The sequence below is a fragment of the Branchiostoma floridae genome, chromosome 15 (genome assembly GCF_000003815.2).
Source record: "Branchiostoma floridae strain S238N-H82 chromosome 15, Bfl_VNyyK, whole genome shotgun sequence".
NCBI classification, from domain to species: Eukaryota; Metazoa; Chordata; class Leptocardii; order Amphioxiformes; family Branchiostomatidae; genus Branchiostoma; species Branchiostoma floridae.
Window position 1 is genome coordinate 19,321,377 of NC_049993.1, and position 25,004 is coordinate 19,346,380.

General features: G+C 43.0%; 1 protein-coding gene across 1 annotated transcript in view; it reads left to right on the forward strand.

Moving 5' to 3' along the window:
* The window catches only part of LOC118431294 (rapamycin-insensitive companion of mTOR-like), a 34,467-nt gene extending 10,144 nt beyond the window's left edge, over window positions 1-24,323 (forward strand). The window contains exons 13-37 of the mRNA XM_035842409.1: window positions 537-627; window positions 908-974; window positions 1,746-1,826; window positions 2,179-2,279; window positions 2,539-2,716; window positions 3,010-3,111; window positions 3,648-3,694; window positions 4,579-4,720; window positions 5,198-5,254; window positions 5,672-5,814; window positions 6,545-6,671; window positions 7,859-8,023; window positions 8,926-9,002; window positions 9,540-9,618; window positions 10,013-10,134; window positions 11,238-11,325; window positions 12,486-12,578; window positions 13,095-13,201; window positions 15,153-16,328; window positions 16,704-16,875; window positions 17,681-17,939; window positions 18,826-18,963; window positions 19,619-19,742; window positions 20,562-20,700; window positions 21,293-24,323. Coding sequence (XP_035698302.1) covers window positions 537-627; window positions 908-974; window positions 1,746-1,826; window positions 2,179-2,279; window positions 2,539-2,716; window positions 3,010-3,111; window positions 3,648-3,694; window positions 4,579-4,720; window positions 5,198-5,254; window positions 5,672-5,814; window positions 6,545-6,671; window positions 7,859-8,023; window positions 8,926-9,002; window positions 9,540-9,618; window positions 10,013-10,134; window positions 11,238-11,325; window positions 12,486-12,578; window positions 13,095-13,201; window positions 15,153-16,328; window positions 16,704-16,875; window positions 17,681-17,939; window positions 18,826-18,963; window positions 19,619-19,742; window positions 20,562-20,700; window positions 21,293-21,376 — 3,959 coding nt within the window. The 3' untranslated portion in view covers window positions 21,377-24,323. The remainder of the gene's footprint in view (window positions 1-536; window positions 628-907; window positions 975-1,745; window positions 1,827-2,178; window positions 2,280-2,538; window positions 2,717-3,009; window positions 3,112-3,647; window positions 3,695-4,578; window positions 4,721-5,197; window positions 5,255-5,671; window positions 5,815-6,544; window positions 6,672-7,858; window positions 8,024-8,925; window positions 9,003-9,539; window positions 9,619-10,012; window positions 10,135-11,237; window positions 11,326-12,485; window positions 12,579-13,094; window positions 13,202-15,152; window positions 16,329-16,703; window positions 16,876-17,680; window positions 17,940-18,825; window positions 18,964-19,618; window positions 19,743-20,561; window positions 20,701-21,292) is intronic.
* The last annotated feature ends 681 nt before the right edge of the window (window positions 24,324-25,004 follow it).

Consider the following 25,004-nt stretch of genomic DNA (forward strand, 5'->3'; position numbering starts at 1 on the left):
ACTCTTCGCCCTATGTCAGAAACATCATGATTGAGACCAGCTCAATTGGTCACTATGAGTGAGGATTAACTGACCCAATAGGCGAAGGGGTTATGAGGGCTGCTACCCCATTTTGGCCTTAGCTAAAATAACAGGAATATCAAGAATACTGTTCTTAAGGTGATCCTATGACAGGGCCACCCCACATCTGTATCTGGTTATAACTGAGTAAGCTCTGTCCAGCTCAGTTACGACCAGGCAAGCAGAGAGTGCAGATCTCCATCCTTGCTCCCCTAATCTTTCACGGATGATGTGGCATGAAGGCTTCTGCCATTCAATGTCACAATGTACATCCTTATGTCCAAATCTATGACAATCGGAATGTATAACTTGATAGGCCCACTGTGTCACCCATATGTTGAAAGAGATGTTTATAAGATATCACAAACTACATACAATCGCATTGTTACAAACTTGTGATTGTTTTCTAGTCTGGCAACCAAAGATGTTTTCCGCTGCTCTTATGGTCAGTGAAAGTAAGTGCGTTTCTTCCACAGACCCTTCAACATTCCAAGACACGTGGCAACTTTCTCAAGGGTTTGTTGTGGAGGAGGCAAAGTCTATCCTACCTAGCAGAATGTCTTCAAGGTAGGGCTGTGAGGAATTCTTGAAGATTGAAATTTAAGGATCGACAAAACAACAGTAATGACAAAGGATTGTTTGAATGTGAATGAATGTATGCAATTGTGTGTGTGTGTGTGTGTCCATGGTGAAAATATACAAGAACACTACAAATAGATTAGTCGCTGTGAAATTATCAACACCAGTACTAGTATAGATTTGCCATACTCAAGTATGAGTGGCTGTCCATCAGCAACACACATTAATGGAATGGACAATATTGCAACTTTTAATTCATTTTTTTCAGAACCAACCTAATAGAGAACTACCTGGGTCTGGTGTTGTCAGCCTTCCTTAACGCTGGGCTCCTGGAGGTAAGTGTTCAGTCTTCAACTCTTTTATTTCCTTTCATTTTTCTTTTGTTTCAGCTTAGAGGCGCATTATAGAACCCACTACACCTTTCAAAAAAGAGTATGGGCATGCGCAGGTGTGCAAAGGTGCAAATCCTTCTGTCTGGAGTTGGTGATTCACTTCAAATCACCCGAATGGAGGTCTGGTGAACCTCCATCCTATATCAGCCATATGTAATTTACATCATTCACCCGGACGGGAGACCTGGTGCATCCCCTCTTCTATCAGCCAGTGAAAGGGTATGTCACCCTTTTCAGGACACAGACAAGAACCTTCGACTCCTTTTCTTTTCCTTATTCTTTTGTTTCAGCCTAGATTACAATAGGGCATGTTTAATAACTCACCACACATTAAGGAAAGAGTACTAGTAGGGGCATGCCCCGGTGGGCAATGGTGCAAACAATTCTGTCTGGAGTTAATGATTCACCCGGATGGAAGCCTAACATACGTCCATCCTGTATAAGCCATAGGGTGATTTAAATAATTCACCTGGATGGGAGACCTGGCCCATCCCTGTCTTGTAATTAGCCAGCGAAAGGGTATGTCACCCTGTAAGGGGTGGTATAACCCCGTCGTGTGTTGAGCACGTCGACCAAAGATGATGACAATCAGGGCTGCCAAAGGTCGTTTCTAAGGGCAAACTGTAGGTGTTTCAAATTTTGTGTAGCCCATTTATGTTGTGGCAGTTTTGTAATGTAAAGTGTGTGTGTAACTTTCTTACCTGTCTGTTGCAGAGTCTGGTGGAAGTGATCCGATCCAGCGACAACCACAACTCTGTAAGAGCGACTGTTCTGCTGGGAGAGCTGCTGCATATGGTGAGGTTTTATACATTAATTTTTGTACCTCAAACTTTGAAAATAACTGGTACCTTTCAACATTTAAAGCAGTGCATGGTCTCAGGTTTAGTTTTCAATTTTGATCTCGAAGAAAAGTACTAAGTACCCATTTACTTGTTTGCAGTAGAAGTGAATTGTCTAAAGGCTAGAATACAACACCTGTACAATATCTAACTCGTAACATAGAGTAATAGGTTATGGCAGCATGTACTTCACTGTGGTTCAGGTAGTAGGCTGAAATCTAACCACTCTACTGGTTCTTAGACCTCAGAGATTGTTTTGTTTTCTTGTTGCCATGCCAACTGATATTTGTTTGTTTGTGTGTTTCCAGGCCAACCGACTCCTTCCACACGAGTGTGGCCAACATTCCCACTGCCTGCCCTCGCTGGTCAACCTGGCTGCTTCCTTCGATGTGTCAGCACAGGAGAGACAGTAAGTCTGGCTAACCTTTAACCCTTAACCTCTCACCCTTAACCTTTAAACCAACCTGCCATCTTCCTTCAACATGTCAGCACAGGAGAGACAGTAAGTCTGGCTAACCTTTCACCTTTCCCCTCTTACCCTTAACCTCTAAACCTGGCAGATTCATTTGATGTGCATAAGATGAAGAAAAGTAGAGTAGTACCCGTTTATAGCATCTATGCACTATTAGCTTTTTTCAGTGCACTGAACATGAGTGTTGTTTCTGCAGACGAGCGAGTACAGCGGTGATGTGTCTGAACCGCCTACATGAGCTGAAAAAGCGTGGCCCGGTTCCCCACAGTCTGTACCTGGACCAGCTGATGCGCCACGGCCACCGCCTGCCGGCTCACAGCAGCTCCCGCATGGCGCAGGTCAGCCGCGAGAAACTGGCACAGTATCTCAACAAGGTAAGAGACATGTGTTACTGTGTAAATTCACAGCAGTTTGAAGTATCAGATTATGACAATCGCTTTTTTTATAGCACAATTATAAAAGAACAAGAAAAAATGGGTTTGAAAAGGTTTTGTTGGCATTGTTTGAAATTTTAATTTTTCCTACCATTGAAAAAAATTGAAAAAATTCCCTGTTAATTGTTTAGCGTTTTTTGTCCATTTTTTTCATACGGATGTAATATCTCTCATTTATTTTTCTTTTCAGGTTTGAGCTTTTTAGCTTATGAATTTTTTTCTTTATTTTGCAGGACACAGACGAGACCCTTCAGCAGGCGATGAAGGACACTCAGGTGCTGATCACCAAGGAGAACCTCAGCTGGGACTGGGACCTCATCGCCGTGGTGCTCAAGGTAAACACTGTTGTCATGGTAACGACAAATTGCCATGGTAACCAACTGAAGGTTTCTCAAACCTCTTAGCATGAAATGTGTTCAACTTGGTATGATCCACTTTGGAGTTTGTCACTTTTGTTCAACACAAGCAAGTTGCTTACCTCAAAGATTACCTCGCACACCCTCTTCAAGAGTGGTGAATCAATTACTATGAGCACGTGACCTAGGGACACATGACACCAGTAAAGAATCGTAGTTGGCCAGGCAAGCGGTATTGGCCCTGTCTCTGTCGAGTGTCGGCTGGTGTACTCTTACGAAGATGGCCTCCAAAAGAGACAAACTCCCAAAAGTTCATCAAACCTGGTTGTATTTAGGCTTCCAGGTTTTTTAACAATTAAACTATCGTAAACTACAAATGAAGTTCTTTCAACTTGATAGAAATGGCAAAAGGGTGTCATGTTTAATACTAAAAAAAATGACAAGGGACTATTAGTAAATGCAATGTTGTAGACCATAAGATTTGCCAGTGTATAAACCTGTTTGTATTGTTCCAGTTGTCGGTTGGAGGACCAAGATGGCTGGACGATGCTGCAAATGCCAGGTAAGTCTTTGATGAAATTTATGTTTTTGTCTCATGTCAGTGCAGGGCTCGAAATACCAAGTGCATATGCAAGTTTGTGCAGGTAAAATTGGAGCTGTGCAAGTTAGTTTTGACCTAACTTGCACCAGTCGAAGTTACGTTTACCCACTGTTATCACCAGCACAAATTGTTAATGAAAACATCACAGTGTTAATAAAAGATGTTTCCAGTGTTTTCCTTGTTTGTAATTATTAGAAGTTGAAACAATTAGAAGACTTGTATTTGACCTGTTTCTTACTTATTTTTACTTTTCTGCATCAGGTTTGTGAGAAGATTTTTTTCTACCAACCTAAGAACCTGCTGTACTGTAAAAACATTTTTCTTGTGTAGTTTGAAACCTAAACATTTGTTGCCATCACTCTCCTGTTCCCAGGTTTGTGAGAAGACTGGTGTTTTTCTACCGACCTAAGAACCTGCTGTACTGTAAAAACACCTTATTTTCTTCTGTTTGAAGCCCTTAAACATTTGTTGCCATCACTGTCCACCTCACGGGTTTGTGAGAAGACTGGTGTTTTTCTACCGACCTAAGAACCTCCTGTACCCAGGCCTGTACTTGTTTTGGATTTTTTATTTTTTTTGGATACCAGAATAGACTAATGTTTCCTTTTTCCCCACAGGTTTGTGAGCTGGCTGCTGTAGACATTTTGCTACCACAGAACTGTATCTAACCTGTTTCTGACTGATTTTTTTTTACTTTTCTACCCCAGGTTTGTGAGAAGACTGGTGTTTTTCTACCAAACCTAAGAACCTGCTGTTCTCCTGGCTGCACTTTTGTAGACTTGTTATACCACAGCAAACTTGCATTTGACCTGTTTCTGACTGATTTTTTTACTTTTGTACCCCAGGTTTGTGAGAAGACTGGTGTTTTTCTACCGACCCAAGAACCTCCTGTACTCCGGCCTGAAGCTGGACTCCAGCCTGGTGGAGCCCAGAAAACTCACCATCGTCGGCTGCCAGCTCATGGAGTTCCTACTGGACTGTCAGGAGGTGGGGACATACTGTTATCGACTTGTTTTTGTGCTTTAAATGACGTATTCTTGTCCTCCTAAAGTTAGTTGTATTCACACGTCCTGTAATTTAAGGTGTAGTATTACTATATGGTAGTTTTGAAAGACTTTATCCCACTTAAAGTGTGTCACTCATGGAGTTCCTACTGGAGTGTCAGGAGGTGCGGGCATCCTGTTATTGACTTGTTTTTGTGCTTTAAATTACTTATTCTTGTCCTCCAAAGGTAGCTGTAGCAAGTTCTTGCTAAGCAGTAACTTTGAAAGACTTTTTCGCACTGAAAGTGTGTCACTGGCTTGCTTCTTTGCATAGTAAAATACCACTCCTTGTTTCTGTCTCTTAAATGACCTGTTCTTGTCCTGTTTTTTGGTAGTCTATTAGCAATAACATACTAGAATTATACTTTCATCGAATAATTCCTATGAAATTTAATCCTTTTATTTACCGTTTGCCCTTCAGGAAGGTCACAGGTTTGTGGAGGAGGTGATCCGGGAGGTGGTGGAGTGTCTGTGTGAGGTAAGGGTGTGGCTGCTGTCACCATGGCAACAGCGCCATGGTTACTGCCACTATAATGGCAACTGTAGCACTGTGGCAACAGCATCTGTCAATAGTTATTCTTATCAACTGGGCCTAGAATATTTTGCGCATTTGTCTATTATAATAGGATTATTGAAATTGAAAGAACTAATTTTTCCTTATAGAATTAGTGACCACATTTTGTAAATAAAGATTTAGACCCAAATTTTGGTAACTGTTGTTTGAATACTTTTTGCCAACGTATGTTAGATTTGGTTGCTTTCTTCCAAATTTGGTATCACAAGCAGTTTCAATCAAATGATAAAGTGATTTTGTAACTTGTAAAATGTGTATCCTAATGTATTAATGACTTCTTTGCCTGAAGACCATATTCTAAACCATGTTTGTCCTACCCAGGTGTATGATGGGAAGGATGACGGGCTGTTCAGCGACCAGAGTCTCCAGACGAGTGTCTGTCAGGACTTCTTCCTCCTGATTGGTCGATTGTCTCGGCTGCAGGCTGGCGAGAAAGTGCTGGAAGCATCCGGAGTCTACCAATGGTGGGGGGCATTTTTCTTGTTCACTTTCCATCTGTTTAGGATTCCAATCTAAACGTAATTTGTTGTCACTGATACCAGCATGGAAATAATCCTCTGTTCTACATCAGGGTTGGACAAGTTTTATAAAATTCAGGCAAGCACATAAAGATTTTACTTGCCCAAACCAATTTTTCACTTACCCAAAATTAAAATGTCATTGTTACAACTAATACTAGTATATACATTTTCACTTCCAGCAATGGAATTCTCTGTTGACCGTTGCTTGATGTCATGACAGTAAAAAGTAACAAGTATATCAAAATTACACTCAATCAATGGAAAAATCTTACTTGCCCGATCGGGCAAGTGGTGTAGGTCATGCACTTGCCTGAACAGCACTTTCACTTGCCCGGGACAATAGGGCTAGTGAACTTGTCCAACCCTGTACATACAAGTGAAGAAAGCTTGGTTGAGTTTATTGAGATGCCCTGTGGCTCAGATTGAGCTAATCCTCCAGGTCTCATGCAATTAAGAAGGTGTACAATATATACAAATACATAAACAGATACAATAACATCCACTCAAAACAGATTCAAAATGAAGTTGTTGTTGTTTTTTAAATTTTTAACAGAAGCTTCAACCTTTTCTCAGTTGTGCGCTATGAGGGCTTACAGTACCAGCTACTTGATTCAAGTACATGTACCAGCTACTAAGTTATTGTATTAATGAAAGCTCTTTGATTCTTTTCCAGTTTCATGTCGATCTGTGGGTTGAAGGGCTGTGATCTCCTGAGGAAGCTGATCATCGCCTGTCTGGACTACAGCAAGGACGGGCTGGCCAGAGTTGTGCTGTCCAAGGCTCTCACAGCACCAGCAGAGGTAGGAACAGCAATCCCTAACCTCTCACCCTTAACCTTTACCCTCTAACCCTGTCTGGACTACAGCAAGGACGGGCTGGCCAGAGTTGTGCTGTCCAAGGCTCTCACAGCACCAGCAGAGGTAGGAACAGCAATCCCTAACCTCTCACCCTTAACCTTTACCCTCTAACCCTGTCTGGACTACAGCAAGGACGGGCTGGCCAGAGTTGTGCTGTCCAAGGCTCTCACAGCACCAGCAGAGGTAGGAACAGCAATCCCTAACCTCTAACCCTTAACCTTTACCCTCTGACCCTGTCTGGACTACAGAAAGGACGGGCTGGCCAGAGTTGTGCTGTCCAAGGCTCTCACAGCACCAGCTGAGGTGGGTATAGCAATCCCTGACCTCTAACCTTTACCCCCTAACCCTGTCTGGACTACAGCAAGGATGGGCTGGCCAGAGTTGTGCTGTCCTACCCCTAACCTCTAACCCTTAACCTTTACCCTCTAACCCTGTCTGGACTACAGCAAGGACGGGCTGGCCAGAGTTGTGCTGTCCAAGGCTCTCACAGCACCAGCAGAGGTAGGTACAGCAATCCCTAACCTATAACCTTTACCCCCTAACCCTGTCTGGACTACAGCAAGCACGGGCTGGCCAGAGTTGTGCTGTCCAAGGCTCTCACAGCATCAGCAGAGGTAGGAACAGTAATCCCTAACCTATAACCCTTAACCTTTACCCTCTAACCCTGTCTGGACTACAGCAAGGACGGGCTGGCCAGAGTTGTGCTGTCCAAGGCTCTCACAGCACCAGCAGAGGTAGGTACAGCAATCCCTAACCTATAACCTTTACCCCCTAACCCTGTCTGGACTACAGCAAGGACGGGCTGGCCAGAGTTGTGCTGTCCAAGGCTCTCACAGCATCAGCAGAGGTAGGAACAGTAATCCCTAACCTATAACCCTTAACCTTTACCCTCTAACCCTGTATGGACTACAACAAGGATGAACTGGCAAGAGTTGCCTTGTAAAAAGTAACTCACAACACCTACAGATTAAGAGCAAACTTTTTAACTTTAAAGTCTTGGTTGTAACTGCAATACTTTGATATTGAGATCTATACCCTTTAGTTATCATTGTAAGACTTAGATAATGACTACATGATCATGCAGTTTCAAACTATGATAGATTTATTTTTGCTCTTCCTTTCATCCCCAGTCGAGTCGTTTGTACGCCACAAGTTTCCTGCGTGTCCTTCTGCGGGCTCGCGTTCCGTTCTTCAACCAATGGGGAGTGGAGTTCCTGGTCACGCAGCTGTACGACAAGAGCAAGGTCGTCGCCATGGAAGCCATCGACATTCTGGACGAGGCCTGCGAAGAAGAGGTTTGTTGTTGGTTTGTTTTGTTTGTTTGTTCTTGCTAGGATTGCTTTAAACATAATGCTGAAAGTTGGTAGATCAACAGTTCATTAATGAAAATGTACAATATGTACATGGATGACCACAGGAGTTTAGCTATTTGTTGATCCACATAAAGTCAAGGCTCTGTTGGCTTGTTCAGCGTATCCATAGCAAATACCCATGGACCTTGCTATTGTGCTCGTTTGGCTGACTTTTCTTGTGGCAATTAAGGCAGTCTACTCGTTAAGTCACATGTTAATGATTTATTTCATAACACAGAACAGACAGAAATGAAGGAAGGGTTCATTTTTATTTGTTTGCTTATTCCTCAGTTTCTCAGAGCCTAAATCTGCTAAATTAAAACCTTTTTCTTTAATATAGTCTGTACTAGTAATAGATTTTTTTTTTTACCTGAAATACTGGGAGACTTTTGTCTGTTTAACACTTGTACAATCAATTGGCATTACTCCCCCTAGCAGGGTTGGACAAATCCACTAGCCCGATTGTTCTGGGCAAGTGAAAATGTCCATCGGGCAAGTGAATGTCCTTCCTCACTTGTCCGATCGGGCAAGTAAGATTTTTCCATGAGATTTTGATATACTTGTTGCCGATCACAGTTACCGCATCAAGTATTGGTCAACACAGAAAAATAGAGCCAATAATAAAAGAATTCCATTGCTGCACGTGAAAATACATATGGAAAAATGTTAGTTAAATTTTTGGGCAAGCAGAAAGCTTGTTCGGGCAAGTAAATTTTGCATGTACTTCCCGATAGGACAAGTGAATTTTAGAAAACTTGTTAAACCCTGCCCTAGGTTTGTGAGATCAATGTCCTTGTTCCTTGCTTTGAAGATTTGACCCATGAGTTGTTTCCCCCTCCCTCCAGGCAAACCTGCATGCTTTAGTGGACATGAGACCATCTCTGCTGCACCTGGGAGACAAGGGGGCCATGCTGCTCATCAGGTAAGTCTGAGGGACTTCTGTAGCGCCAGCTATCACACAAACTCTGTATTTACAAATCATGTTGTCTTCTCACCCCATCCTGCTCATCAAAAGGACTTATTCATTTCGAGTATTGAGTATTTATTATTATTATTGAGTATTAACCTGAAGTCCAATCGACACCCAATTGTAGCCTGAACTTTCAAAACTCACTCAAGTTTTCTCAGAGCCCAAATCTATTGGAGTAATGGGTAGAAGGTGCAGATCTATAGGAAACTGACAGTGTGCTTTTTCAACTGTAACCATGCATGGCATGGTAGTATGCAAGATTCACTGATTTGGAGAAATGTCCAGATTTGTAGTGGTTTGTTTTGGGTGAAAATATGCAAAAGGAAAAAGGATGATAATTCTTTGCTTGGGGGCAGAGACAAATGAAAGTTATGAATGTTTGTAAAGAAGTCTTAAAATAGAGTTCACATGACTGTTTAGTCGTATCATTTACATTATCTTAACACTGGAATTACATGTGACAGTGTGGTCTTGTTTCTTCCCTGTCAGATTTCTGTCCATCAGTAAAGGGTTCACGTTCCTGTCAGAAGTGAACTACACGGCCAACGTGCTGGACAAGTGGTACAAGGTAGGTATCCTCCAGCACTTCTCAACATTATCAAAACTTGACAGGACCGGGTAAATTTTTAAGGCTTTGTGGTACAGATTTTGGTTGTGTTTGTTTAACTGCACAATAAACTTGGGGTAACATCATAAAGTTACAACATTTACAAAATGAAGAAAACTTCAAATAGAACAGGGCATGATAGACTGAACCCATTTTATACCCATTGCTGAAAAAACACATGTATTTTGAGACCTGAGTCTTGTTTAGTCAATTCTATTTCCTAGTTTTTCAACATTGTATCATAACAGGTAAATTAAGAGATTTGAGGTTGTTTGACTGAATTTATGTTTTGGTTGTGACAAGAACTTGAGTCTTACCCATAGAGACTTTGACATGAAATCCGCTTGTTTCTTAGTCCTTCAACAAGAAGTACGTGCATCTGGTGGAGGATGAGCTGAATGAAGCTCTGACAAACTACCAGAAACCAAAGGACGGGAGCAACTTCAACCGGAGGAACATGCACCACAGACCACTGCTGTAAGTAACATGCACCACAGACCACTGCTGTAAGTAACATGCACCACAGACCACTGCTGTAAGTAACATGCGCCACAGACCACTGCTGTAAGTAACATGCACCACAGACCACTGCTGTAAGTAACATGCTGCTGTAAGTAACATGCACCACAGACCACTGCTGTAAGTAACATGCACCACAGACCACTGCTGTAAGTAACATGCGCCACAGACCACTGCTGTAAGTCACATGCACCACAGACCACTGCTGTAAGTAACATGCACCACAGACCACTGCTGTAAGTAACATGCACCACAGACCACTGCTGTAAGTAACATGCACCACAGACCACTGCTGTAAGTAACATGCACCACAGACCACTACTGTAAGTAACATGCACCACAGACCACTGCTGTAAGTAACATGCACCACAGACCACTGCTGTAAGTAACATGCACCACAGACCACTGCTGTAAGTAACATGCACCACAGACCACTGCTGTAAGTAACATGCACCACAGACCACTGCTGTAAGTAACATGCACCACAGACCACTGCTGTAAGTAACATGCACCACAGACCACTGCTGTAAGTCGCTGGGTTGAACTACTTTAGTGTAGAGACTTCTGTAATAAGTCTTGGGCCACGCCAGTTCAATTTCTTGGTTCTCGGATTAGAAAAGGATGCAAGATTGGAATGTCAACATGGAAAATCTTTCCTCTGTGCACTTTCAGGGATGGAACAGGGTCAGATGTAAGTTTTTCTCCCGGCCCCTAGCTTTCATGATGTCTGATTGTTAAAAGTCCTAGAGAACCAACAATTCAAATTGTTGTGGCCTTAGGACAACTGTTGAGGAGCTTAAGGAGCATGTGTTTTCACCATATCTGGTTCAAGAGACTGCAGTTTGAAGAGCTTTCATTGTCAATTTGTTTCCATCTTAGAGGACTATGTCTTTGCAGACTGTGTGTAAAAAGAAACAATTTTTTGTGAATTGAAAGACAATTTTTTTGTACAGCATTCTCAGTGGAAGAAATCAATGACAACTGTAAAAAAAAAAAATACATTTTCTCCGCAAAGATATGGCATTAAACTCTACTCTAATTTTGCTGATTCCTCCATACAGGATGATGAAGAACGATGTATACGTACCTGTTCACCTGTACGGGGAGCTGGTGCAGCACAAGGCAGGTGCACAGCTGGTGGAGAAACAGGTAAGCTCACCTGGTACAGGTAACACACCTGTAGTCTGTACGTACTTGTTCACCTGTATGGGGAGTTGGTGCAGCACAAGGCAGGTGCACAGCTGGTGGAGAAACAGGTAAGCTCACCTGGTAACACACCTGAGGTAACACGCCTGTAGTCTGTACGTACCTGTTCACTTGTACGGGGAGCTGGTGCAGCACAAGGCAGGTGCACAGCTGGTGGAGAAACAGGTAAGGCTCACCTGGTACAGGTAACACACCTGTAGTCTCTTCTGTGCACAGAAGTGGATGGATCTTAATGTTTTTCATGGCTCTAATTCTGTGAATCAGATGTCAGGGGTTTGATCCAAGGGTCGACCCCATTTCAGACATGTTGTCAGGGATCGCATTCGTCATTTTGGATGGTAAGGTAAAGCCAGCGTTCCACTGTATGAGGTAGCTTCAGACATGAGTGTCAATACTCTGCTTGTGAAAGAACCAGACACACTTATCAAGATAAATATGCGTGGGGCCGCGTAGCACAGTGGTAGTGTATTCGGCCCGTGACCGAGAGGTCGCCGGTTCAAATCCGCCTGCCGTGTTGCCGGTCTTGTGCCCTTGGGAAAGGCACTTTACACGACTTTCCTCACTTTACTCAAGTGAAAAATGAGTCGTCCCTCGGATAGGACGTTAAATGGAGGTCCCGTGTATGGGGAGAGCCATACCCCATGCACGTTAAAGAACCCCCACACGTGCGATGGTGCGGTGTGCGTTGGTGCAAATCCTTCTGTTGGGAGTAGGTGATTCACTTCAAATCACCCGGATGGAGGCCTGGTGAACCTCTGTCTCGTATCAGCCACATGGTGATCTACATCATTCACCCGGACGGGTGTGTCACCCCGTAAGGGGTGGTATAACCCGTCGTGTGCGAACATGTGTGAACATGTACAGGGTTAGCCCTTGACAATAGCCTACGGCTAGTTGGGCAGCCCTGGCTGTTTGTAAACAGCTGAACAAATAAATAAATAAATATGCGTGAGCCGGTGTGTTTGGAACACAATTCGTAGGGAAATTGCAAAGCATCAAGAAATTGCTCATTACCAAATAATGTTTTAAATCCACTGATTAATGCACTTGTTGTTTTTCAATTTAAAAGTAGATCATGACCTTTACTTCTGTATGCTCTTCAGGACCATGTCTCAGAATTCTGCCAAAGAATCCGCTACCACGACTTGAGCTCTCCCGAACAGGTGCTGGAGCTCAAGGCTGCCCTCTGGTGTCTGGTAGGTGAACTGCACCTTACCTTTTCTCTACAACTATAGAATAGTAAAATGTTACTGAGGTCGTATCACCAAAACAGGACTGTTCATTGGGCAGCTTTAGGCCTACATATTAGAGTTACATATACATGTACATGCTAAGACTCCAATTTAAGTGTATGTAAATTACATTTACATGTAGTTCATTGTGGTACTATTTAACTAGCCTCCATCTGTGCTTTGTGTAGGGTAATACAGTACAGTGACAGTCATGTGTTGTTTAAGGCAATGTTAACAAAGATACATTTTCTTACATGATTCTGTTTTATCAAAACTGCCTCAAGTTTTTGCAATTTTAAGTGTTGTCTTTAGTGGTTCACAGACTGAGGAGCTTACAATTGGAGAGTCCAAATCATACAGGTCTGGAGCGGCTGCCATTATCACACAACAATTCAGGAAGAATTGGAGGCAAGACAAGATGTTGAAATACCGGTATTAGAACTACTAGGGCACAGAGATAAGTCTTGTTCCCTGTTTCAGGGTCACATCGGGACATCGCCCTGGGGTCAGAGCCTGCTGGATCAGGAACAGATTATCCCAGAGATCATCCGACTGGCCGAGGACTGTCCTGTCCTGTCTGTCAGGGGGTGAGTTATTATCACTGTCACACTGAGGACTGTCCAGTCCTGTCTGTCAGGGGGTGAGTTTATTATCACTGTCACACCGTCTGGCCGAGGACTGTCCTGTCCTGTCTGTCAGGGGGTGAGTTATTATCACTGTCACACCGAGGACTGCCCTGTCCTGTCTGTCAGGGGGTGAGTTATTATCACTGTCACACTGAGGACTGTCCTGTCCTGTCTGTCAAGGGGTGAGTTATTATCACTGTCACACTGAGGACTGCCCTGTCCTGTCTGTCAGGGGGTGAGTTATTATCACTGTCACACTGTCTGGCCGAGGACTGTCCAGTCCTGTCTGTCAGGGGGTGAGTTATTATCACTGTCACACTGAGGACTGTCCAGTCCTGTCTGTCAGGGGGTGAGTTATTATCACTGTCACACCGAGGACTGTCCTGTCCTGTCTGTCAGGGGGTGAGTTATTATCACTGTCACACTGAGGACTGTCCTGTCCTGTCTGTCAGGGGGTGAGTTATTATCACTGTCACACCGAGGACTGTCCTGTCCTGTCTGTCAGGGGGTGAGTTATTATCACTGTCACACTGAGGACTGTCCTGTCCTGTCTGTCAGGGGGTGAGTTTATTATCACTGTCACACTGTCTGGCCGAGGACTGTCCGGTCCTGTCTGTCAGGGGGTGAGTTATTATCACTGTCACACTGTCTGGCCGAGGACTGTCCTGTCCTGTCTGTCAGGGGGTGAGTTATTATCACTGTCACACTGAGGACTGCCCAGTCCTGTCTGTCAGGGGGTGAGTTATTATCACTGTCACACCGAGGACTGTCCTGTTCTGTCTGTCTGGGGGTGAGTTATTATCACTGTCACACTGAGGACTGTCCTGTCCTGTCTGTCAGGGGGTGAGTTATTATCACTGTCACACTGAAGACTGTCCTGTCTGTCAGGGGGTGAGTTATTATCACTGTCACACTGACTGTCCTGTCCTGTCTGTCAGGGGGTGAGTTATTATCACTGTCACACTGAGGACTGTCCTGTCCTGTCTGTCAGGGGGTGAGTTATTATCACTGTCACACTGTCTGGTCGAGGACTGTCCTGTCCTGTCTGTCAGGGGGTGAGTTATTATCACTGTCACACTGTCTGGCCGAGGACTGCCCTGTCCTGTCTGTCAGGGGGTGAGCAGGGTTTTAATAGTCACTGCATGGAGCTAGATGTGTATAGTGTAAAGGTTTAGGTGTGACAGGTTCAGTGTAACCAGTTGCTGCTGTGCCTCATATGCCTGCACAGCTGCTGAAGACTGGTTATACCGGCTATACAGATACAGAAACAGATTTACCAAGATAAGACACAGTAACTGAACAGCCAAGTCTGTAGCTGTCACAATGGATATATCTCCTATTGCAAAAAGCTTGAGCAATATTCCCCAATAGTGTCTATCTATATGTTGCCTCTGTTGATCCATATTGACCAAGATAAAATCCAGATTTGTATGTTTAACTACTATGTAAAAAGTAAAAGAGGCAACTACAGATAAAGTATGATATTGGATAAATCTTATGTTGAAGATTATGGTGTTCCCTCTGCAGGACCTGTCTGTACGTGCTGGGTCTGGTGTGGAAATCATTTACATAATCAGACTATTTCATGGAGATATGAGGTCTCCGAACTCTTGTTGTAATGGAGTTTAGTCACACAGCTTATTTGGCCGAGAACTGTCCTGTCTGTCAAAGGGCGAGATTATGATTCCTGAATGATCTGAATCCATAAATGTCCCAAATGTCCCACTCTTCTTTCCAAACTCTATTGTACAAGGAAAAGAAAAATTGTGAAAATCACCATATGATGAAAATAATTTTTTATAGATCTGGTGTTAATTGATTATTTACCACTGTCAGAAGAAAAAGACCTTTTTGTCGTTCTTGTGCCAAAGGTGTCTTGAATAAAGTTTGTAATAATCATGTTGTTCTGCAGGACCTGTCTGTACGTGCTGGGTCTGGTGGCGAAGACGCGGCAAGGCTGCGACATCCTCCGCGAACACGGCTGGGAGTCCGTACGCCACGGCCGCGACGACCCCTGGCCCGTTGTTGACAACCGCGATCACGTCTTCGACGACACGAACTCCGAAATCCCGTCCTCGGCGAGTGATCTGAGCGGGAGAGACATATTCGATCAGGGGTCGATGGGCGACCTGAACGTCGATTCCGGACCACAGAGTCTCTTTTATGTCGAAAATGGTACTAAATATGGTCAGAGTCCAACAAGTACATTCTTCCTAGACATTAACGAAAAAGGAGAGCACGCGCTGGCAAGAATAAGCGAGCTCGACGCTTCAAACGCCAAGAGTAAGACATTACCGAGGGGAGATTCACGGGACAAAGACTCGCCGAAGTTCGCCACGGGTCTCAAGAGAGTGAAGACAATGCCGGTGTTCAAGAGGAGTGGGATATCTCCCGAGAGGAAGCTGCGAAGTAACAGCGACATCAAGTTGCAATATTTCCCCAGCTTCCGACGGGAGGAGAGGATACGAAGCCCGAGTCCTGGCGCGTATTACGCCGGCTCGCTGGACCGAAAGCCGAGGAAGAGCGAAGAAGAGGAAGCTGACGACATGCGGAGTAGCAGAAACAGTATAAGTGACAGTAAGCTGCACAGTAAGCCGAGAAGCACGAGTTTCAAGCACAGGAGCGACAGCGACGAGAGTACGGGAAGCGCGAGAGCGGGCGGAAAGAGTCGCAGCGAAAGCTTCAACACGGACACCACGACAAGCGGTGTGAGTTCAATGGGGTCAAGTCCGCACGCTGAGACATGTAGCTTAAGCACGATATCAAGTAGTCAAACTGGTAGAACAAGTAGCCAACCGATTGAAGTCACACCACAGAAGTCAGCAACGTTACCGCGCGCCATGACGTCACAAAACCTGCCGCCGTCGCCCAATCCTGGCGCTCGAAGGAGCATGCTGAGTCCGCCCGGAGCGGAGCTCGGCGTGAGCTACACAAGCACGCGAGACGCAGCGGGCTACGCGACCCTGAGGTCGCTGAAGAGACACCGGTCGCTCTCGCGGGGGATGGAGTATGCGGAGAGTTTGAACTTGACCATCCGACCGGACCGGAGCAGCATGGACTCTTACTTCCCTGCCTTCAAACCCGGCAGGTGAGAATAAGGCTATCAGGGTTCTCGCCAGGGTTTTGTAGCAAAGCTACCATTTGAGGGAATAGTGTGGAAGGCTAGATCATGGTTCTTTCACTGATAGGAGATGAAGATAAAAAGTTGGCTCAGGGTAACATGTCTCTTTTCACACCAGAAGTAATTGGAAGTTATGTCAACATTTTACCAGACACTGTTCTGCTAGTAAATATTCACACCACCAAGCACTAAGTATTATCATATAGGCAGTCAAGAATTAGCATAGCAGCTTTCATTTAGTGTGATAGTTACAAATTAAATTGGTATGGCCTTCAATCAGCAAGGCTTCTACAGTTGTATGTGTATTGTTAAAACCATCACTGTATAATTCCCTTTGCTTAGGTTGTTCCGAGAGAGCAGTTACACGTCGCTGGATGGTTCGGACAGCGTTCTGTACGAGAGTCTGGCCTCTCCGCTGCGCCCTGTCGGCCTCTCCGCCGTGTACACCAAAGGCGTCACGCCCGGGAACTTCATCGGGCTTACACTGCCCATCCACCCCGAGATGATCTTCAGGGTAAGTACATTTATACAGAGCACTCAAGGAGAAAACGTCCGCCAGTTCTGGGTTGTATTGTCTAGTAGTAACTGTTGATGACAGTTAAAACTGTTTATGAATAAGTTGGGGATCAAACCCAGCCTACTGGATGCCCTTAGCTGACTTGTATGCTTCCGGCAGTTACTGTGGATGTCATCCAGAAATGATGTTGAGGTTAATATTAGGGGGCCTCAGATAATAGGAATTCATTCAGTTTGCACATTCGGTTTGATAGGAATTCCATTTTTCCAACTACATGATTGTATAATTCCAATTCTGTTATATTTGAGAACTTTAAAGTCTCAAGATTCAGAAAGCAATAGAATCAACTTTGATAATGCTTAACTTTAAAAATGTTGTATGATGCTGAAGCTATTGTTATACTCAGGGCTCGAAATACTTTTTCTGCATACCTGCACTGGTGCAAGTAACATTGAAAATTTCCTGCACCAGGCAAATTTTACCTGCACCACTCTGATTTTAGAAAGTATGGATCATACTAAAATTGTTCAGGAACCATTGCTATTTTTTTTAAATATTCTATAGGTGGTAACAGTCAATGCAGCTAATAACAATCCATAATACACCTACATTGTTGGACATTTATGTATAAACCCAGTACATGGACCAGTGTAGGTTAGGTGCAGGTAGACACCAGGAATACCCGCACAGCTCCAATTTTACCTGCACTAACCTGCATATGCAGGTGGTATTTCGAGCCCTGATACTCTTAATATAACTTTGTAAAAGAATACACACTAAGACTTCATATTTTTCCCCTCAGGTTGACGAAGACTCCTACAAGGGTCCTGCCAGCCCTCCCCCTCCCACACAGGACAGCGCCCGGTCGTACTTCTTGGACCTTCACGACGCGTCCCGTTTGGCCGATGGCGGCCCCTCGGCGCTCGGCGACCACTCACCGCCGCCCCTCGTCACCAAACTCCCGCTAACGGCGTCCGGGTTCGAGAACCATGAGAGGGAACGCTGCATGGCGTGTATGATCAAACCTCCAGAGGAGGAAAAAATACAGACAGAAAGTACAGGTAGGTTTTGTTGACAGAATTTTTTTCTAAGCCAACAACGTTTATTTTTTAATCCAAATGGCCACTAACGGCATCAGGGTTCGAAAAACATGAGAGGGAACGCTGCATGGCGTGTATGATCAAACCTCCAGAGGAGGAAAAACTACAAGCAGAAAGTACAGGTAGGTTTTGTCGACAGAAATTGAGAAAAGTTACAAAGTTGCCAAAGCCAAACTACCGCGAACAGCTTCCGGGTTCGAGAAACATGAGAGGGAACGCTGCATGGCATGTATGATCAAACCTCCAGATTCTGAAGAGGAAAAGCTACAGGCAGAAAGTACCGGTAGGTTTTGCTGACAGGGATACATGAAATAGCCAAAGAAGTTTGTTTTCAAAGCCAAACTGATGCTCAGGGTGTCAGGCTTCGAGAACCATGAATGATCAAACTTCCGAGGAATAACTTCAGGCAGAAAGTCTTGTTGACAGAAACTGAGAAAAGTTTCAAAGTTGCCAAAGCCAAACTACCGCGAACAGTATCAGGGTTTGAGAACCATGAGAGGGAACGCTGCATGGCGTGTATGATCAAACCTCCAGAGGAGGAAAAACTGCAGACGGAAAGTACAGGTAGGTTTTGTTGAACATAGATTGAAAAAGTTACAAACTTTGTTTTCAAAGTCAAATTTCCACTCACGGTGTCAGGGTTTGAAAACCATGAAACGGAGAAATTGTGAGAAACCATGAAAGGGATAAAAGACTGCTGAATGTAATTTCAAACAGACAGGTCATACTTAACAACTTTTCTTTGGGTGAGGTGGTGAAGTCTGCCATCTCTGATTGCCATGTTTTCCCCAGTCTGGATTAGGGGGTGAAGTCTGCCATCTCTCATTGTTTTGTTTTGTGTCCCCAGTGGAACTTGAGGACGATAACGGAGACGCCGGCCTGTTGGTTCCGCCACGCAGCCGATCGAGCAGCCGCACCAAACCGGACAGCGAGGGTGCCACGCCCAACAGTGTCAGCAGTTATACCAGCACGGACTCGGGATCAGGTCTGTCCGTCTGTCTGTCTGTCTGTCGTTCTGTGTGTGTGTGTGTGTGTGTGAGAGAGTGTATGTGTGTCAGACAGCGAGGGCGCCACACCCAACAGTGTCAGCAGCTACACTAGTACAGACTCGGGATCAGGTCCGTAGTTGTTTTGGTTATTACCAGTTGTTCTGTGTGTGTGTGTGAGAGTGTGTGTGTGTGTGAGAGTGTGTGTGTGTGAGAGTGTGTGTGTGTGTGAGCGTGTGTGTGTGCGTGTTCAGACAACGAGTGGGCCACGCCCAACAGTGTCAGCAGCTACACGAGTACTGACTCTGGATCAGGTATGTCTGTCCGACTGTTGTTCTGTGTGCGTGCACGTATCTGTGTGTGTCTTGTGTGTGTGTCTGCTGTGTGCATGTGCCTGTGTATGTGTGTGTGTATGTGTACCTGTGTGTGTGTTTGAATGTGTGTACGTTTGTGTGTGTTTGTGTCTGCCATTCCCAATATACAGGCATGCTACAGTGTTGAAATACATCCTGAGTGCTGCTTATTTTGTCTCTATGATTGTATGGTGAACTAATGCAGATGGGTTGCTACCTACCATCTCTTTTTGCCTTGTTATGTATTGTACGTAAAGTATTTATTACTCATGTTCAAAATTTTTTTTTGTGTCCTGCTTAGGCAACCGAAGGCTGTCTGTGGACACCCCCGCGGGAAAAGCAATGGTACGGGCCGAGATCATGAAACTCATCATCAACCTCAGCAGCTCCGTGGCAACCAAAGCCCAGGAAACCGGGTTGCTAAGGTAAACAAACTGAGTTGCTAAGGTAAACTGGGTTGCTAAGGTAAAAAAATTGGGTTGCTAAGGTACACAAACTGGGTTGCTAAGGTAAACAAATTGGGTTGCTAAGGTACACAAACTGGGTTGCTAAGGTAAACAAATTGGGTTGCTAAGGTAAACAAATTGGGTTGCTTAGGTTAACAAACTGGCTTGCCATGGTAAACAAACTTCATTGCTAAGGTAAACAAAGTTGGTTTGTTAAGGTTAACAGTTGCTGGGTTTAACAACCCCTTCATACTTTTTCCACAGCCAAGAATTCCCAATATTTAAGAGGTCAAAACTATATGTTACTTAGGTAAAGTCTATTTTTCCATGTTATAAGCATCAATTGGGGTAAATAAGGAAGTGACAAAAATTTAGAAAATTGACTTGCTTCTCCTTCCAGTCTGAAGGAGAAGCTGCCCAATGCCTTTGACAACGCCTGTCTGTACTGTGAGGTAGCACACCTGTTGTCTGAGTAGTACCTTCTCAAGTAGTCTTCAAGGTTTTCTTACGAGTTCTTCCCTGTTTCCTTCCAGTCTGAAGGAGAAGCTTCCCAATGCGTTTGAGGACACCTGTCTGTACTGTGAGGTGGCACACCTGTTGTCGGAGTACACCTTCTCAAGATGTCTTCAAGGTTTTCTTAAGTATTTTGTATCTTTCCTTCCAGTCTAAAGGAGAAGCTGCCCAATGCGTTTGACGACACCTGCCTGTACTGTGAGGTAGCACACCTGTTGTCGGAGTAATACCTTCTCATTTAAGTAGTCTACAAGGTTTTATAAGTTCTTCATTGTTTCCTTCCAGTCTAAAGGAGAAGCTGCCCAATGCATTTGAGGACACCTGCCTGTACTGTGAGGTGGCACACCTGTTGTCGGAGTACACCTTCCGACTACCTGCCCGTCGATTCATCCAGGAACTCTTCCAGGACACGACCTTTTCTGAGGTATGTGTGGACTTTGTAGCTCATATCCATTTGTAAGTTGTTAGTGTGCTGTTAATGGAGGCTGATTGTATCTCATATCAGTCTAGCTTATAATAGAAAAACTTATCGTCCTTTGGGATACCCAGGTCTTAATATACAGTCAGAATTTATTTGTTTCACATATCCAGTATACCATAACATACAAGTTTTGTACTGTAACAGTAAGTACAAGCTGCATTGATCAGAATCAGACATTAAAGTTATGAACCGCTCACACCGTGATAGTCCTTTACTCTACTCTTTTCAGTGTGGTGATCTTTAACATTCATGAGGTACACATGGATTTACATCCTATCTGAGAAGACATCTTTAACTGAAGCTAGCTAGCAATACATTTTTTTCACCTGAGCAGAGTAAGGAAATACATGTACATGTTAAGTGCCTTTGCCTTAGTACACAATAATTTTGCCTGCTAGGGATTTGAACCCAGAAACTTAGGATTCTAGGTCAACAATCCTACCCACAAAATCTACTGTGCATTTGAAGAACTTGCAATCGATTTAACATCCCTCTAAAATGTGTTGACTTAAAATGAATCCATTTTTGTGCGCAGGTTTACGAGGAAGCCCGTGAGCTCCTAGGCATGACAACAGACACGGCTGTTCACGAGACAGTACGGAGAGAGACGGAGGCGTGATTGCAGGACACTTCCTACATCTGAAAGGCAATATCTTACTCCTTAGGGTTACACTAATTTCTTGGTTCTTAGACTTTTAAGATTAGAAATTAAACAAAAAGTCAACATATTAAGAACTGTTTGCTGGGAGGAAAACTTAAATGTTGATGAAGGTTAGACATCCAGGTAATAAGACAGGCCAACTGATATTTACTCATGACTGGATATGATTTTGGAAACGGTCAGATGTTTCGGAGTTCATTTCATAGTTATTGGTTATAAACCCACTTTTCAACAGATTGCAGTCAATGTCACTGATGAAAGATATAGTGGATGCTATCTGAAATGTATGACCATTTCTAAAATCATATCCTGTTGCTTGGGTAAGTATTATTTTGCATCTTTTAAAGCTGACTTTCAGTCTCTGAAATTTAAGACTAAATAATGAGTTCAGCTTTATTTCTCAAATCCTGACCTCCAACAAATTGAATTGGTGTGGCCTACATCACACACACACAAGGAATGAAAAAGTGTCTAAAACTTCAACAGAACCAGTGGATGGCCAAAGCTCATGAGTAGTTTTCAACATTTGTGGCTGTTTGTGTTCCATGCTGGCTTGAATCAGACCCAGATTGCTTCAATGAGGATGTCCAAACTTCATTTCATGAATGAAAGCGAAACATGCATTCATTTATTCATTCTGAACACTACAGATTGAATATGAGAGTCTCTTCCCAAAAAAGGTTTGCTAGTCTACTTATTAATTAGTGTTTTCCATGACCATGACAAAAAAAACTATCTTAGACTCTTTGAAATGAAATATGGGAGTCAGAGAAAATGATACACTGATACACTGGCAAAAAAGAAACAGTCACTTCTGCATACAGATATGATAACTCTGACATTAAGTAACTTCTCACGATGAAAATAACTAGGTATGTGTTCTACTGTAAGTTCCTGAATGCTGCTGGTTTTAGGACCAGAATGCTGTGCGTTTGGACCAAGCAGACGTGTGGAGAATGAAGTTCACTCTCAAAGCTGTTAGAATCAAGCAAGGTTGAAAGAATCCAATCAGAAATTTTGTTGTAAGCATCTTTCTATTACAAGTACAGTGGTTTGAGTAACATAAAAATTGTTCTACTCTGACAAAGTTTGAAGTGTAGATGGTTATGTTCCAATTATGTAGTAAAAGCCTATTGCCAAACTTATCTCCAAGTTGGTAATCATCTTCAGAAACAAGATTTCACTGCTTATTGAAAATGTTAAATGCTGACCATAAGATAATGTCAATGAAATCCAAATGATCTTGAGAATAAATTAATGCCTAATAGATTGTAAACACAAACTAGAAAAGTGTGACATGCATATGGTTAGATAAGAGAAACGATCTTTGTTGATCTTTGAACAAACATGATCTGTGCAGACATGAGTGCATCTATTGGACACCCTAGCTTTACCAATAATGGCTTTAATGCTAGTTCACCTTTATTCGCAGGGTAACCTTTATCCGTTGTATTTAACACCAAGGTATTTCAGGATATCAAGTCGACTGACGGTGGTCTCAAACTGCATTATATTGAAAAAAAGGAATTCGAAACCACCGTTCATCTACGTGATATCCCTAAGTATCTTGTTTTTAGGTACAACGGATATAGGTTACCCCGCAAATAAAGGTGAACTAGCGTTACATAACATGGCATTGTAAGATTTACTAAGGACAACAGAATTGCATGTTTTATGTTTCAAAAAGGAAGGAAAGTTTAGCACTAATGTCATAGGTTTTTGTTACGCAATCATGTGATTTCAAAGATACAATTATATACTAAGGCATCCTATGTGGCATATTTTGGGGTGAAAACGACTGAAATTCATCCTTGCGGAGAGGAAGGTAACTTGATCCTGACCTATGATGTTGTATGATTTGATGCTGCTTATATTCTGTACAACTTTGTCAACTTGGGTGGAAATTAGTACTAATCGAGTGGAAACTTGTACCAACGATGCAATGGTTTAACCCATCCACCCCTACTGTCAAGTAAGCTATTCCAAAGCCAGATAGAGACCAAATGTGAATTAGTGAAGAGAAGACGTCACAAAGACTGTTCCATTTTAATTTTTTGTAGTAAATCCATAATGTTTGTGGTTTCATAATATTGTTTTCACTTATTTTCACATAATCAGTAAACTGCCTTGAGGCGTAACACAACATTTCTACACTTTGCTAAGTACTAGCTGTGTAAAATCAGACTGTAAAGTTTGATCCACTCACACAGAGGTTGACCCCTACTCTTTTCGATAAGCTTGTTGGGTTATTTACTGGTGTGGTAAGTTTTACTGTAGATAATTTGTTTTGTAGTAAAACTTCTGACTTTCCTACTACACTGTTTGAATAGCGACCACCACTGTACATACACATTATTGCCTTTCTTAAATTATTTATTGTCTGTTGATACTAGTTAAAACAATGTATGATTGTGAAATGTCCTTTTTGTACAGCTATTTTGCTTTGCTTTTTTGTCTGCAGATGGAGATGTTAAAAATGCGTTGTTGAGTCTATGAAGTGTAGCTTGTAAACATGTGATTTGAAAGTTATGTTTTTGGCGTAATTTATTCACAAATTGTCAGGTCTTGAGGACCAGGCAATTCAGAGTGATCTGTATGAATTTCTTCATGTATTTTTGTGAAGACAATGATCATATTGCCATTCGTTTTGATGTTTTACTTGTATATGCAATATCGTTCAATCGTTACAATACATGTAGTTTACTTTTGTTCACCAATGACAAAAGGTGAAGAAACAGTTACTGTAGTAGATCAGAGAATGACTTTAAGAATCTGTAAACTTCTGTCTTAAAGATTTGTTGTGGCTTTCAACGAAGAAGGAAGTTTGTTAGACCACAGTTGTGAAGTAACGGCTTTATGGAACTTGTTTAAAAAGAGAATAAAGTGTATTATACCTGAAAAGGAAGGGCTGAGGGTTTGTGAATTTCTGCTTCTTTTGAGGCTGCCACCTCCAAATTTGTGACGATTCCATATAACCATGTAACATAAGGCTTGATTCACCAGGAAGGAACCCTGCTCTTTTCGATGAGTGTGGTGAGTTCTTTAACGTGCTCGAGGTGTAGCTTTCCTCAAGTATCGAATGCGGGACCCCCATTTAAGCTAGATGGGCTGTAAGTATGATACACTGCTTTTGAAACATTTAACTTTTCTCATGAAAAAAAGGAATAACCTCTAAATGAATGTAATGTCTTTTTCATTTATTAATGATTGACATTTTGCTAGATCTATATGATATGGTTAAATTAATTTATCAGTAAGTAGTGTTGCCTTTGTATAGTTCTGATGATAAATTTGGTCTTAACAGTTCATATTATTGTGTTGGTTTTCATTTGGTCTATTACATACTGAACATAATTATCAATGTTTGTGGTTGAATACTGACAAGGTTTAGTTACTGCTGATCATAGCAATTTCCATTTCAATTTGTTTTATCCATGGATGACTTTTGTCCTGAGGGTAAATCTGCCTTGCCATATCCAAGGCTTCTTGGCAGAGACGGATTGCTGTCTTTTGGTCTCCAAGTAGTACCAGCCATGCCCAGGTTTTTGAGTGATGCAACAGTGATAGGATTTGCTGTACCCTGACC